Source organism: Durio zibethinus, chromosome 23 (assembly GCF_047325235.1).
Source record: "Durio zibethinus cultivar Kanyao isolate XHJ-2024 chromosome 23, ASM4732523v1, whole genome shotgun sequence".
Lineage (NCBI taxonomy): Eukaryota > Viridiplantae > Streptophyta > Magnoliopsida > Malvales > Malvaceae > Durio > Durio zibethinus.
The window spans coordinates 7451234-7469411 of NC_143184.1; the positions used below are offsets into that span (position 1 = coordinate 7451234).

Below are 18178 nucleotides of genomic sequence, written 5' to 3' on the forward strand. Positions count from 1 at the left end.
TAGCTACAAAAGAGAGATATTAAAAAAAATAACTCTGTACAGATCATATGACAATAATAGAGAGCACGCCTGTATATATCCATGCACTTGCATAAATGGCAACGAACGTGCTCTCTCTCATTGTCAATTTATCATAATGTGTCAAATTTCGAAGTAAAATCTGTAAACATATATATATATTAAAAATATGTTGCAGAGAAGCATTACTTAACAGAAAAGATGCCCTATAAATATGATAAAGTGCGGGATGTTTGGTAATATACTGTCATAGAACATCATAAATTCAGTTTTCGTTGGCCTCAAAGCAGTATAAATGCTTCTAAAACTCGTGATTCTAACAATCCTGAAAAATTGAAGATAAATGTCTAGAAAATCATGTAACTATGGGTGAGAACCATTCATAACTACTTTATCCTCCATGCACAACATCTCTGCAGACAAAGTGACATCTAAGAACATTTCTTTAAAGTCATCAATGCCTTACGTTTCACAAAAATCATCAACTATGACACTCCCAGCAAAACAATCTTCAGATCTACATGAATAGAATCAAAGACACAAGGAGTGATCGATACAAACAGGAATGACGGAGATGGAATTTCCTTTCAACAGAGAGGAATTTGTACTTTGGATAACTAAAAACATATTTGGAGAATCAAAAGTTAAAACATCAAGTCATCAACTTAGATTTCATGACAAGATAGTATACGTCCATTTAAAATGAGAAAAACATAATTTTGTAAGCATTGAAATAATTTTGTAAGCATTGAAACTGAAAAGAAGTAATATCATATGCAGTGACAGGTGATAAGTTTGATCTAAATGACAAACTGGACAAAGAAATATCCTGGGAACCTTTACAATCCTATCTATATTTTTCATTATAAATGTAGCTAGTTATTCACCAAAAACTCACCGACACCGAAGAAGATTCTGGAGTCTTCCTAGCTGGAGAAGCTGGAAATGGGGAACTTTTATGCATAATGAAAGGTAAACAAATCAAGGGTTGTTTCAACTACTACTATTGTTAAAACTCAAACAACATGGGAAATAAACCAAAATTTTCTTGTCTTTGTATTTTGTCTATATTTCTCGGTAACCAAGAAGAAGACCAAGTCCAAATTAAAACAGAATTAACATTTCTAGAAGAAACAAAGCTCGGTTTCCTTACTCAAGCCACAATTCAAAGCACAAAACTTGAATATGCTAAAAACTTTACGGTAAAAAAAAAAAAAAAACCCTAACCTTAAAATTCACTGAAAATTTTAGAGCATAAAACTTTCAGAAAACATTTATGAAGAAAAACCTTGAACCTAATTCCAAGATCCAAACCCAAATTTTCAACCACAAAAAACATAAGAATTTCATATTAAACTACAAACAAACCACAAAAATGAAGCAGGAAGCACCCACTTGGCCACAGCTGCATAGTCAAAAAAACAAAACTAACGGAGGAAAGAAGAGAAGTGAAAAGGAGAGAGTTATTTAGAAAAAAGAAAGAAGATAGCAAAAGATTAAAAGATAAATAAATGGTAGTTGAAAGACAATGGAGAATTTCAACAGTTTTCAATCAATTCCAGGAAAAGATGAAGATATGAAGAAAAAAAATACTAATATTAAAAAAAATTAATCAATAATAATTATGAGTGATAATAAATCATATTCAATTTAATTTTTTTAATAATATATAATATTATAAAATTTTAAATTTCATTCAAATTTAAATTTATTTTATTTTACTGATTTAATTTGATTCATCTATTCTATTCAAATAAAACCAAATAATATAATTTCAAATTAATTTTTTTTTCTCACCTAGTTGTTATTAATAAGGGTGAAGAAGAGCTTTTGCATAATTGATGATTTGAACGTACCGTTTCGAAATCCGCCTCCTTGTCTGGGATCAAGATACACATGGATTGATCTAACGGTCCAAAATTAACACGTGGCTTCGTACGGTACAAACTTGATTAGATTAAAAAACCAAAAACACAAAAGTACAAGACCAAATTACGCTTTCACTGTGCACCAAATGTACGGGATTGTTACAATGGGTCAGCAGCGCGTGATGTGAACGTGCAAGGACGAAGGAAAGTAAAAGGTCATTTTCTACGGTTGGTGTGAGTTAAAGGTGGATGTGAACGGCACGTGGTTGGGAGTGGGCGTGGGGCCGAGAAGAAGTTGTCCTTTTGTGGGGTTAAGGGCCAAATTCTTTTGTTTTTCCTCCTTAAAAGTAGGAATAGATTCACTAAAATGCCCCCAAGTTGGTTGGATTAGAACATCGTCCTTCATGGTCGTGGCGCAAGCTTGCTGTTACATCCAAGGGAAGCGCATAGGGTAGCATTTAGTCAAACAAAATCCAATGGTAGAGAGTCCACAGCGCATGGGTAGATTTGAACTCTCTGCGGTCTTCACCTGAACTTCAAGATAATAAAGTTTTAATAATATGAATATAAGATGAATTAGTCTTGGCAGCAAGATTTGAATTGCTGCAAACTGCAAGGTGTTATAATGTACAATAGTCATACAAATCATATATTTCCAATAATATTTTTGTATAAATTCTTGTTTTGGAATTTTTACTTCAGATACTTATAAATTGTCTGACTCTGGGTGTATGACATTGGATTGATCTCTCCTGCGTTTGAAATTATCATGGAGAAATACTCTTTCACAAATTGATCAGGTCGTCTCCAATTTCTCATAACATGCCAGCTCCTGTAAAGCACAGAAGCAAAAAACAATAGAAAGGCTAAAGCTGAAAAGGTAACGCTGATAAGGAACAAGCCGCGAAAGTCAGATACTGTAAGTGGGTGGACACTGTCTGAAGTATCCCCTGAAGCAAAAGTCATCGGACTTTTGAACCACGCATTTTCAAGCATTTGAAGCCTTCCATTTTCTCTTAGTCTTGCAATTTCCCTTGATATGTCAGGGATCAAGGGTGAACCCTTAGGAAAAACCTGAAAATTTTGACTTAAAAGTTAAACACAAAGACACACACACACACACACATACATATTGCATTTATATATTCAGACGGTTAATTTTGCATTTCATATTATAATTTCTGTGAATAATGCATGCTCGCAGGATTCTAGAGGAACTGACAACTCACAAAGCCAAAGCCATTGGTGGTAGGCATGACGGGCCCGATCATGGAATAATGCGCAGAATACTTTGCTAGGAAGATCTTGATGTATGGTATCTCATCAATGATAGCAGAGACGCTACCTTCTGAGAAAGCGTTTGCATATTCTTCAGCTAAAACAAACGATAGAGAATTAGAACTAGTATTTTCAAAATTTAGATTAGTGATAACTTCTTGGATAACAGGACCTCTTTGGAGTCCTATATTAATGTTACTTATCTTTGAGTTCAATTCAATCTATTGGACCGTCATCATTGATGTCAAAGTGGCTGTGTAACTGGAACTCAATATGAACATTACAAACACCCACAAGAGAACCGTGGATCTTGACAAATGGCTTGATAATTTTTCCCCTGCAATCACATCAAAAGATTCATTTTTGTAAAGTCAACCTCGAATGTGCAGCTCTAATGTACAAAATTTTCTTCTAGATGAAATTATGAGCACCCAACTGCATGATACTTTTGAACATTGGTTCAATCTTTCTGTAATTCATCAGGCATTTTCAGCCTGGAGTCACAAATGTTGGTTGATTATGGACAAACCAGCACATGTAGAAGGTCTCAATATATATAAATATATATATATATATATATATCTTAATTTGGATTGTAACATAGATGTGTGAGAGTGCTTACAATGTGCAAAAACAAGGATGGAGAAGGAGAACCAAAATATCCTTCCAACTCGGCAATGAGATTGGGGGCCTTGTTCAACAGGTGTAGGACGTTCAATCTGCCAAATTATAGAAGCCGTTAAGAGATAAACTCCAACAATTGTTAGCCAGAGTTCTCGTGTAAGTGGTTTCAAGAAAATCCAGAAGCTTTTGCTCTCTTTCGGGGCTACCATTCCGACCCCTATGTCAGTATATGGCAAGGTAAAATCCACATACAAAGATCTATTTGCTGTGATCGTTGTGTCTCCAACAACAGCATCGTACTTCTATTTTATTATCCAAACATGTAACCAAAAAAAAAAAAAAAAATCAGAGTTTTCTAAAAGTAAGTAATATGAACAAATTGCATAGAGAAAAGTATTATATTCAATTAGTCGTCCATATATATAGTAGAACTTTCTTCTTTCTCCTGTCGTTTTTGATTTGGATTCTAGAATAGATCATTAAGCGAATATCAATCGTACCTATATGTAGACCTGGTAAACAATATCATTGTATGCCTCATTAATCTGTTCATAACCCACCACGAAGGGGATAAACTGATATTGCACGTCGTACTTCAAACCCGCCAATGCAGCTTTGAAAACATCTATGCAGAAACCAGTGGCAATCGTAGCATTGGTCTGAAGTTCACGATCCACTTTCACCAATTGCGTAAACCCCCATTTTATTGGAACACCAATCCTTAGGATGTTGCCACTCATTTGCATCATCCGACCTTTGGGAATGGTTGAAGTCCCACCAGGCCAGATTATCGTTTCAAGGTCTTTGATGGAAGACAGATGCCTTCGGCTTCCGTGTAATTTCTTGGTGATTTTGCCTGCGGAAGTCCAAAACCAAACTCTTCTTTCCCCTTCACCCATCACATTAACTATTTCAAATGTGCTTGAGATTAGCTTTCCATTAATGAATTGAAATTCTTCACTTAAACCTTTAAATTTGTTTTCGAATATCTCTTGCAGAAGTATCCAACCTTGAATATTTGTTCTGAAGTTGTCAAAATCCATCAAGTTCAATCTAGCATCTGGATCGCTGGTTTGATCAGGAACTTTAAGAACCGTGCTATTAGCTGTTTTTGCAAGACTCCAAGCAACATCGTAAGCCCATAAACCATATAAATTTATGTGCATCCTTTCTAGCATATCAAGCTCCTTATTATAGACTTCTTTTCTCATTCTTGAAGTGAAATTTTGGAGCTGTTCTGATTCTGTAATATAAGACCTGCAACCAAGGACTCCTTGCATCGATTCAAAGATGGATGAATCTGTCTTCTGCAAGTGATTCATGCTCTTTGAAGTCACAATCCACGCATACCCTTGGCTAATCATTCCCAACCTTTTCGCATTTAAGAAAAGACGAGATGCCAAGACATGTGACACATGCACAACAAACACCGTAGTTTGCATTGCTTTGAGCATGTGAAGTTCTTCAATGATTTGATCATCTTTAGATGATCTAGCCACTCCGCTTTTATATGCAATGTGGTTTTTTGTATGTTCAAAGAAATCACTCCAGTTGTCATTATCCTCATAGATGAGGATAACATTTTCCCAATTATGTAATTCTATAAAAGAAACAATTCCTTTAACTTCGGCAGTTTCATCTTGTGCAATCTGAATGAAGTATGGGTAATTGTTGAGGGATGGAGATGAGCCAAAGGCCGTAGAAAATGAGATTACTGGAATTTTGGTCTTATCTCCTAATTCAGCCAAAAAATTTGCTTCCAAAATTGATGTTTGGGCACTGAGGATGACTCCAACTTTGGCATTTTCCAAGAGGTTAAAAGCTGCATTTGCAACATATATAGTATACCAATCACAACTTTAATACTTTTTCTTAACGTTTAAATCAATATTAAATTAATCAGTCATTTGCATCAAAATAATATATTTGAATTTAGTAATTTTAATCCAAAGATCTAAAAAAAATAAAAATTATACTATTGGATCACAAAATTTTTATCTTATATATAATATATTTTTTATATAATTTAAATTGCATTTGGCGTGACTCGAAATGAAAATTTGACTTTTCTTTTAGACAAACTTCATTTTTTCTATCCAAACCCCTGTAAATATTGGACAGACATTTGAAGTCGGGCAAATATACCAAATAATCGAAAGATCTTAGAACGGATCCTAGTTCAACCAAATTAGATTTTTCTTCCCTTTCCTTGAAAAATTCATTTAAAAATGCCAATTAAATCAGTTTCCTTATTTACACCTAAATTTTTGTTCAATTATTTGAGAAATCATCTATAAATACAAAATTTAATATACGTATTTAGAAAAAGTTTTTTTTTTTTTTTATACTTTATCAACATCTATATGATCGATATAGATTATGTAAAAGTATAACATTTATAACATATATATATTTATGGAATATTCCATAACTATGGATGTTGGTAAATCGTTTTGGGCATCAAGTTTTGTTGTATTTCCTAAATTACTCTTATATAGTTTTTAATTGTTATATAAATGTTAACAAAATTAAAATTTAATTGGTTACAAATTCCTTATTTTTTAAAATTGTATTAAGTTTTTTTTTTAAGTTATAATTATAATCAATGAAGTATTACATTGTATTTATATAATCAATTATTACAATTACTGATGAACAAGCTAAAACATAATTAAACAATCAAATCTACACAAAAAACCTTTACTCTAAAACCTTTGAGTTTTTAGACATTCTCTTGTAGCTAGCGTCATCGGCACGAATTCCCTTATTCTTTATCTTACTTCAATTAGGAATCATTAGTGAGATATATAATTTTAATTAAATTTGGTAAATAAGATATGATAAAATATGATAAAATGATATTATAAATATGATTAGATTAAATAATATCATTCTATATTTTGTTTGATGTGTGTAAAAATTAAGTTAGGATAATTTATTTATTGATAAAAATTATCTTTTTTTAAAATTGTATAATTTAAATTATTGATGTAATTTTTAAAGATAAAATAAGATATATATATAAATTTAATCTTATTGATTAAAAATAATTCTTTCTATTTTGAGAGGATTAAATTATTCTATACCAAGCGACTAATAATTTTTCTTATAATTTTATCAGTTTCTTTAAACACAAACCAAACATAATATAAAATAATTATCATCATATTCTATTAATTATCTTATTAACCAAATATGACCTTCAAGTCTTAACAATCTTTTGCTAAGAAATTTTAATTTAAAACATATTTTTTCATATATATATATATTCTAATATTATTCGCTTACCATTTAATTTCTTTATGCATTAATTTTAATAATTTTTTAATATATAAAGTTATTAAAAATTAAATTTTAATTATTGAAATTAAAATTTTATTATTTTATCAATAGACCAAACAACTATTAGCATTAATTTTCAAAATTTGATTTAGCACATACATGCATTCATATAAATGACGAAGCAACTGTCTAGATCATTCCCTTTGGAGAGAAATTCGTGAAAAATTCTCCTATTTTAGTCTAACTTTATGTTGATGGTGAAATTGACTAATACCCTTCAAATTTTGAGTTTTTCTTCCAAGAATGACACCCCAAAATTAATCCATATTATTAATAAAGTGATTCACTAATTGATAAAATTATCAAAAAATTAAGTAAAATAATAATAAATATGAAATTAGGGGCTTTTTTTGGTCTTTTTTATAATTTTTACCAAAATATATTTTTCCTTAAGAAACTACTCACTCCTATATAAAAAAATTTCTCATCTTTTTTGAAAATAAATATCCATATAATTTCTCTTTTTAAAGAAAAAAACCCACATGAGATGTGCACCAAATTTTAGCACTATATAAAATAAATACAATAATAGTAGACAAATAAAATAGATATCTCTATAAAACAAATGAGACAAATGCCAAAGATGGTATTCCCTATAGTTAGAATATGGGATTTGAATTTGAAAATCTTAAATTTTAATAATTAGAATGTGTATATTTAAAATTTAATGGGTCTTTTATATAAAAAAAAATTTTAAAAAAAATTATTTGACTGATCATTTATATATTTCAAGCCTTCTCTAATTATTAGTTTACATCATAAAGTTTTTAATTTAATTATTATACTAAGAATAGTTTTAAATTAATTTTTTTAAAAGAAATCATCAAATTGCTTAATTAAATATTGCTTCAAAATTAGGAGAGGAGATATCGCGATATATCTAGATATCTAGTGCATGGGGTCAATTACTCCATTGAAATCTTAATAATAATAATAATATAATGATATCATCATCATCATCATCATAATCTTAATTATTCCCAATTTCTCATTAAAACACAAAGGAGAAATCCATTTTCTGTTTTTTGAGAACAAACTCAACATGTGAGCTTAATTCTAGTAATGATATATAGGTTGCTAAATATTTTTGAATTTATAATGTTGATGATTGATGAGCGACATTATTATATTTTTCCAATTTGTATATGAAACTTATCTTAAGTATATATGATCCTTTGAAAATTATTATTATTAAAAATCTAATAAATGAAAGAGCAAAGAAAAAAATATATTATAATTGAATTTGAGATTGAGCATAATTGATTTATGCATTCTCTTTAAAAAATGATTTATAATATATTTAAGGTTTAAATTTCAATATCATAATCTCTCTATTTACTAGATTATGATTTTTTATGGAAAAAAATTTTTCACTAAGGGAAAGGAGTTAATTTGTAATAATGGGTGAAGAAAGAAATGAAAAGGTCATAATTGATAGGAAGCAAAAAGTATAAGAAAAATTTACCGGCAGATAAAGCAAGCAAAGGGTCCCCTTTAGAGTCTTTCATGTGGAGAACTATCCTCACTTCATAGTCCGAATGTAAGCTATAAAAATCAGAAATCGCCATGGAAATGGAGCTGTAGATAGTCTTCCCCTCCCTTGTTCCCATATCAAGGATAACTCCAACATGAACCTCGTCCACCAGGCTAACACCATTTTGGTTCCTGCTCAATTCAGCTTGCTCACATAGTTTGCTGATAAGGCTAAAGTAGGCTGCAAACAAGAGCAAGATTTGATTCTTTCTCTTCATCTTCCTGTGGCCAAATGCTGTTTTCATGCCTGTAAACTTTTGTATTAGCAGGCTGCCTTCTAGATGCCTGAAATGACAGTTTTCCTCTCCCCCATCTTAGTCGTAAGTGACGGCCCATCTTAATTTGTCTCAGTAGTAGAGTGTTTCAATTTTCTAATGTTTCGGTCTCCCCACAATGAAAAAAAGTGAGGTGCCGATTCATGCGCAAGATATGATTTTTAGAGTTTATATTGAATGTATTATTAACGTATAAATTTATATATTATTTGTGAATCAAATGATGATATTATATTAATAATTAAATATTATTTTTTAAAATAAATATAAAAATTAATATTTTAAAATTTTTTTTATTAATAAAATAATATTATATGATTTTTTTTATTAATAAGATTATATAATTCGATTCATTAATGATATATAGCATTTGTGTATTAATAATATATCAAATATAAATTTAATGTTTTATTTTATTATTTGAGAACAATTTGAGATTACAAACTTTATGATTTTTTTTAAGAGTAAAAAAATTTGTTTTTATAAAAAAATTATAATTTAAAAAATAATGATTGGAATTATAAATTTTAAAATCATTTGAATTTAAAACTTATTTTATATTATTTTTTAAATATAATTGTATAAATCAAATGGATTAAATTTAAAATTCAAAAATTTTAATTTCATATAAATCGATTCTCTTAAAGTTTTAATAAGACAACCCTAAGATTCATATATAATATTTACTTGATTTCAAGTCAAAACAGGCATACATTGCAGACGTTTATATATAATATTTTGTCAGATCTTGAAGACTATGGAGGTTTATTTTTGTAGAATTTTAGAAATTTAGACTATTTAATTGTTGACCACTGACTAGAAAATGACCTCCACCGTGTAGCGACAGATGCCGACAAACGCTCCCCTTTAACGACGAAACTCTAACTTAGATATTTGTTCAAATCAATTTACCAAATTTCTTAGTTAAATATCTTTAAGAAAAGTCTAGAATTTACCAAACTAGAAGTACTTACTGGTAATTTCAACTGAATTTACCGAAGTCCTTACTTAAATATGTTTAGAAAAAACTAGAATTCGCTCACTCACTAGTCTACATGCGAATGTTTTGATAAAGAAAGGTATTTTAAAAGAAAAAAAAGTTAAATGATTAGTTTTTTTTATTTAAAATGATTAAGGTTAAAAAATATTATTTTAATTAAAACTAATCACGAGTTTAATTTTGATCTAAAAATTAAAAAATAAAATAAAATTTACACTTATATAAATAAATCTTTACTCAACATCAAATAATCTTATTTTTGTTGAGTTTAGGGCTTTATGCCCAAAATTAATAAATTAATGACAATTCAAAATTTATCATTTAATGACATTTACAAACAAGTAAATAAGAAGTGCTTTACATATAAAAATAAACAATAAATTTGAAAAATAAAAAAGATTACATTGAATAGAGTCACAACCCTACTGTCATTAAATTTGAGGGCTTACAAACTCAATATAAAGAGTAGAAAAACTTACAATTTGTACACAATAGCATAATGATAAAAAATTTAGCTTTGTGTCATAAATTTCTTTTAAAGACTAATTGAAGTACTCTTTTGTAAACTCCAAGCTACTGTTTAGGTAGAATTTGAAATTGCTGATTGTCATGGATTGACGTTTTTGATATAGCCATATCAGTAGAGCTCAAGTTGAAGAGATCCCAGTTGCAAGAAACAAACCCCCAAAGCTATCAAGGTTTAGACTGCTGGGATTACTTGTAGAGTCCTGGTTTGAAAAGCTTGACTCACTGTTAAACCATGCATTTTCTATCATCTGCAGCTTTCCTTCCTCTCTTAGCCTCACAATTGCACTTGATATGTCTTGGACCAGGGGTGAACCTTTAGGGAAAACCTATAAGTTAACATAAGACAATCAACACCCATTGCTGCAAATTAAACAAAGACCAAATTATGTGGGAATAAATTTAGAGTTTAGTTCAATTGATTCATGCATTCATCCTTAAAAAGTGACACAAGCAAACATGGAGTTCAAATCACAGCACCTGTTGCTCCTTTCACTATTTTTAAGTTGCAGCTTCTTTTGTAAAAATGAAAAAAAATGTGGGAATGAATGGCTTTTTTTAGTAAATAGGTTAATTTTTTAGACTAGATCAGGGCTTTAGAAAGGATTCTTACATAGCCAAAACCGCCTGATGTAGAATTGGATTTGATCATGGTGTAATCAGCAGGGTACTTGGCAAGGAATACTTTAATGCATGGTATTTCATCGATAATGGCTGACACACCACCATTCTTACTTCCCCTTCTTAAAGCATTGGCATATTCTTCTGGAGATTGGTATGGCTTTCGCCCGCGACTTTCAAAATTTAAGTTGCTAATTGCCCTTGGGAACAATAAACGAGAATGATAACCTACATAATCCTCTCTTGAGATCAATTGAATCTGTTGAACTGTTAACATGGAAGCCAACTTTGAGAAAGTTTGACAGTTGCTCAAGAGATTCTCTTCTGCACTTTCTAATTATAGTAAGAAATTTACAGTTAGCTTAGCTCAGGACAGGGTTGACTGTAATTAATGTATGCTTTGGGTTGAATATAGAGTACTTACTATGGGCAAATACAAGAGTTGAGAAGGAGTACCGAAAGATCATTCCAACTGGCTTCGATGGTGAGTCTTGGAATTCATCATTGATGGGTCGTTCAAAAAGCCAAATCACAAAGCCAGTGAAAATAAAGAAAGCAGCAGTTGTTATCCTCAGATCTCCAGAAAGAGGCTTCAGGAAAATCCACATATTGTTTTTGCTGGCTTTTGGCGCTACCATTCCAATGCCTAAGTCAGTGTATGGCAATGTGAAATCAACATATGACAATCTGCTGGCAATGATTGTTGTATCTCCCACAACAGCATCATAATTCTACTCCTTTGATCACAAGAAAGAATATGTAAATCACACACTGCAATTACAATATATTAGAATTGGAAAAAAAAAAAAACACAAAGCATAGGCCATTTTGCATACAAATAATAAAGATCAACACTAGACTATCACCATATCTTATATCATTGACTATCAAAAAGATTGCAATCATATCATTGAGATTACAGTATCAAAATAGAGTCACGATTCTTATTTTGATTCTTTACAGCAAAACAGTGCTGATCAGCAGTCATGTAATTGAAATTTCCCTGTCAATCTACTCAGCTGCCAATCCTATAAGGATAGGATAAATGATACTATTAATACTGCTTTGTGCATGTTAGTTACTTATCATGGAAAGAACATTATTGGTAAAAGTTATTGTACAATATATATAAGATGCATCTAGCAAGCACAGGCAAAGAAGTTAACTAGACAAACTCCTCTTTCACATTAGTGGAAATTGAGGCGATCAGGCGACGACCAACAAGGAAACACCTGTACAACACACAGCATATAAGCCTTGATATGTATACTGCCTACAAAGAACAATTGAATCAAACGAACAATAGATCTTATAATGTTGAAATAAGAAAAGAAATTGAAAAGCCAACATGAATGGTTACTAGATTAGGAATCTAAGGAACAATTGATTTTACATGTCGACGAAAAAAATACTTTTACAATCATTCAAATATGCTTCAAATGATCGCTATTGATCAAAACTAACGATAACAATTTAACCTGATTTCGAAATAAACACAAACTACAAACAAAAGCCTGGCAACACACCAAAATTACATCCTATATAATGGTACAAGCAGTGTACCAATATAAGTGAGTGTCAGTGCAATGAGGAAAAGATGATCATTGCATCTACTTATTCTAATAGATACACAGTAAAATCCTAAGAACAGAACTTTAATTAATAAATCCTCGGAAGCAAGAGATAATACATGTAGCTATTTAGATTTAAAATCTCATTAAGTTTTCTATTTCTACTTTCTAGTGATGTAAATAACTTCATTCCCTCAAATCCACGTCCTTTGAGTGACTAACATTTAACAAACAAGTTCATATCTCACTTAGAGAATGGTAAACTAAAAATCAAATTATTCACACCAAAACTTATGAAAACAGCTTGTTAGACTCAAAATCTTATTGTTACCAACGGCCATCTAGAAATGTTTTTTGGTCAACTTAAATGAATATATGATCAATTTTGATAAAGAAAACATAATATTAACATTAGAGATCTTATTTCTAATAAACCTATAAATCCAAAGGAACTTCATCCAAGTAATCTCTACTCCATTTTGGATAAGGAATAATCCAAACTATTTTCTTCCCTTTTTTATTTCAATAGAAGTGGAGAAAAAGTACTTATACAATCTAAGGAAGAGAAAAAAAGGAAAAACAAAGTGTAAAAGAAAATAAAACTGGAAAAGGAAATCATATTTGTAATGTCTTCTGTGGTCATGATATCAAGATTCTGTTTGGTTCATGTTTTTGCTTTTTTGATATTTTTCTTTTTTTCAATTCACTTTTTAATATACTATTTTCACCTTCTACAGAAAAAGCAAAAGGCAAATAGCAAAAGTATCAATTAAATAAAGCCTAAGCCAGTTGGGATAACAATTGTGATGATGATGGTAGAAGTGGTGATGTAGATGGTAATCTTTATGATAACCCAAAAGTGCATTGATTTGAAATATTGTGGAAGATTATTAATAATCTTGAAGAAGGCACCTTTTATGTTATGTAGGCAATCTTACCTGCTTTATTTAACTTAGAGTCAATCAAATTTAAGAAGATTCATATCTTATAAGATATTTTGCAGTATTTGCAGCTGAATAAAAAAATAAGAATCACCTTGTAACTATTGCCGCAACAGAGAGATATTGAGAAAAGATAACTTTACACAGATCATATGACAACGATAGAGAGCACGCCTGTATACATCCATATTCTTGTATGAATGGCAACGGGCGTGCTCTCTCTCGTTGTCAATTGATCATAATGTGTCAAATCTCAAAATAAAATCTGCAAAAAAAAATGGGATATATTAAAAACATGTTGCAGAGAACCATTACTTGATAGAAAAGATGCTCTATAAACATGAGAAAGTACAAGCTGTTTGGTAATATACTGTCATAGAACGTCATAAATTCAGTTTTCATTGGCCCCAACGCAGTACAAATGCATCCAAAACTCATGATTCTAACAATCCTGAAAAATTAAAGATCAATGTCTAAAAGATCATGTAACTACAGGCAAGAACCACTCATAACTACATTATCCTCTATGCACAACATCTCTATAGACAAAGTGACATCTAAGAACATTTCTTTAAAGTCATCAATGTCTTACATTTTACAAACATAATCAACTATGAAAGTCCAAGCAAAACAATCTTCAGATCTATATGAAAAGAATCAATTACACAAGGAATGATCGATACAAACAGGAATGAAGGAGAGTACTTTGGATAATTAAAAACATATTTGGAGAATCAAAAGTTAAAACATAAAGTCATCAGCTTAGATTTCATGACAAGATAGTATACGTCCGTTTAAAAAGAAAAAATTTTTTTTTGTAAGCATTGAAACTGTAAAGAAGTAATATCACATGTAGTGACAGATGATAAGTTTGATCTAAATGACAAACTGGCCAAAGAAATATCCCTGGAACCTTTACAATCCTCCCTACATTTTTCATTATAAATGTAGTTAGTTATTCACCAAAAACTCACCGACACCGAAGAAGATTCTGGAGTCTTCCTAGCTGGACAAGCTGGAAAAGGGGAACTTTTATGCGTAATGAAAGGTAAACAAATCAAGGGTTGTTTCAACTACTACTATTGTTAAACTCAAACAACATGGGAAATAAACCAAAATTTTCTTGTCTTTGTATTTTCTCTATATTTCTCAGCAACCAAGAAGAAGACCAAGTCCAAATTAAACAGTATTAACATTTCTAGAAGAAACGAAGCTCGGTTTCCTTACTCAAGCCAAAATTCAAAGCACAAAACTTGAATATGCTAAAAACTTTACGGTTAAACCTAACCTTAAAATTCACCGAAAAATTTAGAGCATAAAGCTTTCAGAAAACATTTATGAAGAAAAAACTTGAACCTAATTCCAAGATCCAAACCCAAATTTTCAACCACAAAAAACATAAAAATTTCATATGAAATTACAAAGAAACCACAAAAAAGAAGCAGAAAGCACCCACTTGGCCACAGCTGCGTAGTAAAAAAAAAAAAAAACAAAAACAAAACAAAACTTACGGAGGAAAGAAAAGGAGTGAGAAGGAGAGACTTTCTTAGAGAAAAGACAGAATTTAGCAAAAGATTCAAAGATAAATAAATGGTAGTTGAAAGACAATGGAGAATTTCAACAGTTTCAATCCAATTCCATGAAAAGATGAAGATATGACGAAAAATATACTAATATTAAAAAAAAACTAATTAGTAATAATTATGAGTGACAATAAATTAGATTTCATTGGAATTTTTTAAATAATATATAATATCATAAATTTTTAAATTTCATTTAAAGTCAAACTGATTTTATTTTAATGATTTAATTGATTCATCTACTCTATTCAAATAAAATCAAACAATATAATTTTAAATTTATTTTGCTTTTTTTTTTCTCACCCTAATCCATTCTATTAATTTTGAATGAATTATTGAGCTCTCAACTTATCCACTTCTCTTAATCTTTTTCTCTATCTTTTTTCTTTTTTAACTGAACTCTTAGCCTAACCATGTCATCAAACCTTTTTATTTCTCTCTTTTTTTTTGTTTTTTTTACTTTTTTTAGTTGGTGATTGATGCATCACGTCAAATTTTTTTTTTTTTGTAATAAAATGATGGTTGTTCCTTAATTTAATTGAAAAGAAAAGGGTAGGTGAAAGGTTTTTGATTCGAGAAATGTGGTGTTTAAATGGCTAACAAATCCACTAAATTATTTAACAATCTTCATTTATAAGTTTGAAAACATGGTTGATAATCTATTATAGATCATTTTTTTATTTGAAAACATAGGTGATGATCATTCTATTAGTTTCGAATGAATTATTGAGCTCTCAACTTATCTACGTCGTCCAATCTTTTTTTCTTTGTTTTGTTGACTTTATTTCACCCACGTCATCGTTTTAGCTCTTACTGCCAAATCTTACTGCCAAGACTAATTCATCTTATATTCATATTATAAAAACTTTATTATCTTGAAGTTCAGGGGAAGACTGTAGAGAGTTCAAATCTTCCCATGCGCTGTGGACTTTCTACCATTGGATTTTGTTTGACTAAATGCTACCCCGTGCGCTTCCCTTTCATCTAACAGCAAGCTTGCGCCAGGACCACGAAGGACGATGTCCTAATCCTTCCAACTTAACCAACTTAGGGGCATTTTAGTGAATCTATTCCTATTTTAAGGAAGAAGAACAAAAGAATTTGGCCCTTAACCCCACAAAAGGACAACTCCTTCTCAGCCCCACTTCCATTCCCCATCACGTGCCCCTCACATCCACCTTTGACTCCCACGAACCTTCGAAAATGACCTTTTACTTTCCTTCGTCCTGTACGTTCACGTCACGCGCCATTAACCCATGGTAACAATTCCGTACGTTTGGCGCACTAATTTGGTCTTGTACCTTTGTGTTTTTGGTTTTTTAATCTTATCAAGTGTTGTACCGAATAAGCCAGGTGTTAATTTTGGACCGTTAGATCAATCCCTGCGTGTCTTAAATTCTTGATCCCAGACAAAAGAGGCGGATTTCCAAACGGTACCTTCAAATCATCTATTATGCAAAAGCTCTTCTTCAACCTTGTTAAGTATAATTAGAATATTGCTCGCGCAATGATGTAAGAATTGTTTTTTGTCAAAGGAAAAGAATTTGAATAGAATCATATCATATTAATCATATATTATATAAAATAATGAATAAAATTAAATATTAAATAATAACTACTTAAAGTTGTTAATACAAAAACAAATAAAACAATTGTTATAAAACATTGTAGAAAAACAAAAACACAATGATTAAAAAATAATATAAGAGTTTAAACAAAATATTAAGCAGTGCATATTAAGTTTTACACATAATTTTTTTAATTAGAACATAGAATAAACATTATTCAATCATTTGAAAAAAGTAATGATCTCCAATGATCTACTAATTAACTGGTCATGTTTTTTTTTTTTTTTTTTTTTTTTTTGTCTTTAAAAAACTTGCTTGAATTACTTTTTTTTTCAACTACAAAGAGAAGGACATAGAATCTTAAGAAAAAAAATTGTAAGTTAATCATATTATTTGTACATAAAAGATATTTAAAATCAAGATATTACCTAATCTTACTCGAAAAATGTCTTCAATGATAACACCACCAATTCCAACATATAGAAAGGCATGAAAAACTATACAAATATTGCAGTTCAAGGTAAATGCATCACTAGATCGTAGGCAGTGTGCATCAATAAAAGCTTTCCAATCATTTTTCAAATATAGTTGATCATTAATCTTAAGTAAATCTAATTTGAATATAGTAGGAAGTATACTTTTAAGATTTATGGTCATTGGAGTTTTAGCATAATGTAGATATTCGTTTATATAATCAATTGGAAGTTTTTGCAACCACAATATTAATTTGAAATAGTTTGTTAACATAAATTTGAATAAAGATATGCATGCATTACTAATCAGAATTAACTTGTGTTTTAGATTCATTATGACAGAAAAACAAATAAGCACATTCTAGGATGTATATATTGACTTAAATATGTAAATAATAAATATAAAATATGAAAAGAAAGTTATTATTTTATTTAATGAGCAATAATAAACTTAGAATATAGAGAATTAAATTGTATGACATTAAGATTACAAAGGACATAATAGAAAAAAATAATTAATTACAAATTTATATTGATAATAAAGAATATATATGCATATATAATGAAAATTACAAACTTTTTGTTCAATGGCATTCTATGTAAATGAGATAAAAAAATTTGTTTATATACTAAATTAGCAAAAAAATTGTTTTTTTATGAAAGTAATCAACCAAAAGAAACAAATAATGGCAAAAATAGTATAAACCAACGTATTTGGTGAAGATCTCCAACAATACAAAACAAAAATTGAAAAACAAGTTAAAATTTGTACTTTTATTGATTTCTATGATCTAAAATAGTTAGAATAAGTAGAAAAGAAAGGAAATTGTTCTGCAACAGTTTGCTTACCATGAAATCTTTAGAGACATCATCTCGATCTAAAACCTTGAAAATCTATGGAACATGATAAAGATTCGTAAGGTTTTCCAATAGTTCATCTTTCGGGTTCACCATTTTTAGT

General features: G+C 30.0%; 2 protein-coding genes across 3 annotated transcripts; both read right to left on the reverse strand.

Annotated features, from left to right (window-relative positions):
- Positions 1–2439: 2439 nt before the first annotated feature.
- On the reverse strand, positions 2440–8908 carry LOC111313110 (glutamate receptor 1.4-like). Its single transcript, XM_089752202.1, is given in 5 exon segments — positions 2440–2960; positions 3116–3485; positions 3669–4090; positions 4301–5610; positions 8596–8908. Coding segments are annotated over 5 exon segments (2796 nt in total). The 3' UTR covers positions 2440–2579.
- Positions 8909–10298: 1390 nt separating this feature from the next.
- On the reverse strand, positions 10299–15191 carry LOC111313111 (glutamate receptor 1.4-like). Of its 2 annotated transcripts, XM_089752981.1 has the most exons (4): positions 13691–15191; positions 11509–11815; positions 11077–11417; positions 10299–10792 (listed from the first exon to the last, which is right to left on the reverse strand). In XM_089752981.1, exons 2-4 carry the CDS (start codon positions 11720–11722, stop codon positions 10586–10588), a joined length of 762 nt encoding a protein of 253 aa, XP_089609107.1. In that variant the 5' UTR covers positions 11723–11815; positions 13691–15191; the 3' UTR covers positions 10299–10585. The 2 variants fall into 2 exon arrangements, with proteins under 2 accessions (XP_089609107.1, XP_089609106.1); XM_089752980.1 differs by lacking the exon at positions 13691–15191 and having other exon boundaries at positions 11509–13655.
- Positions 15192–18178: the final 2987 nt, after the last annotated feature.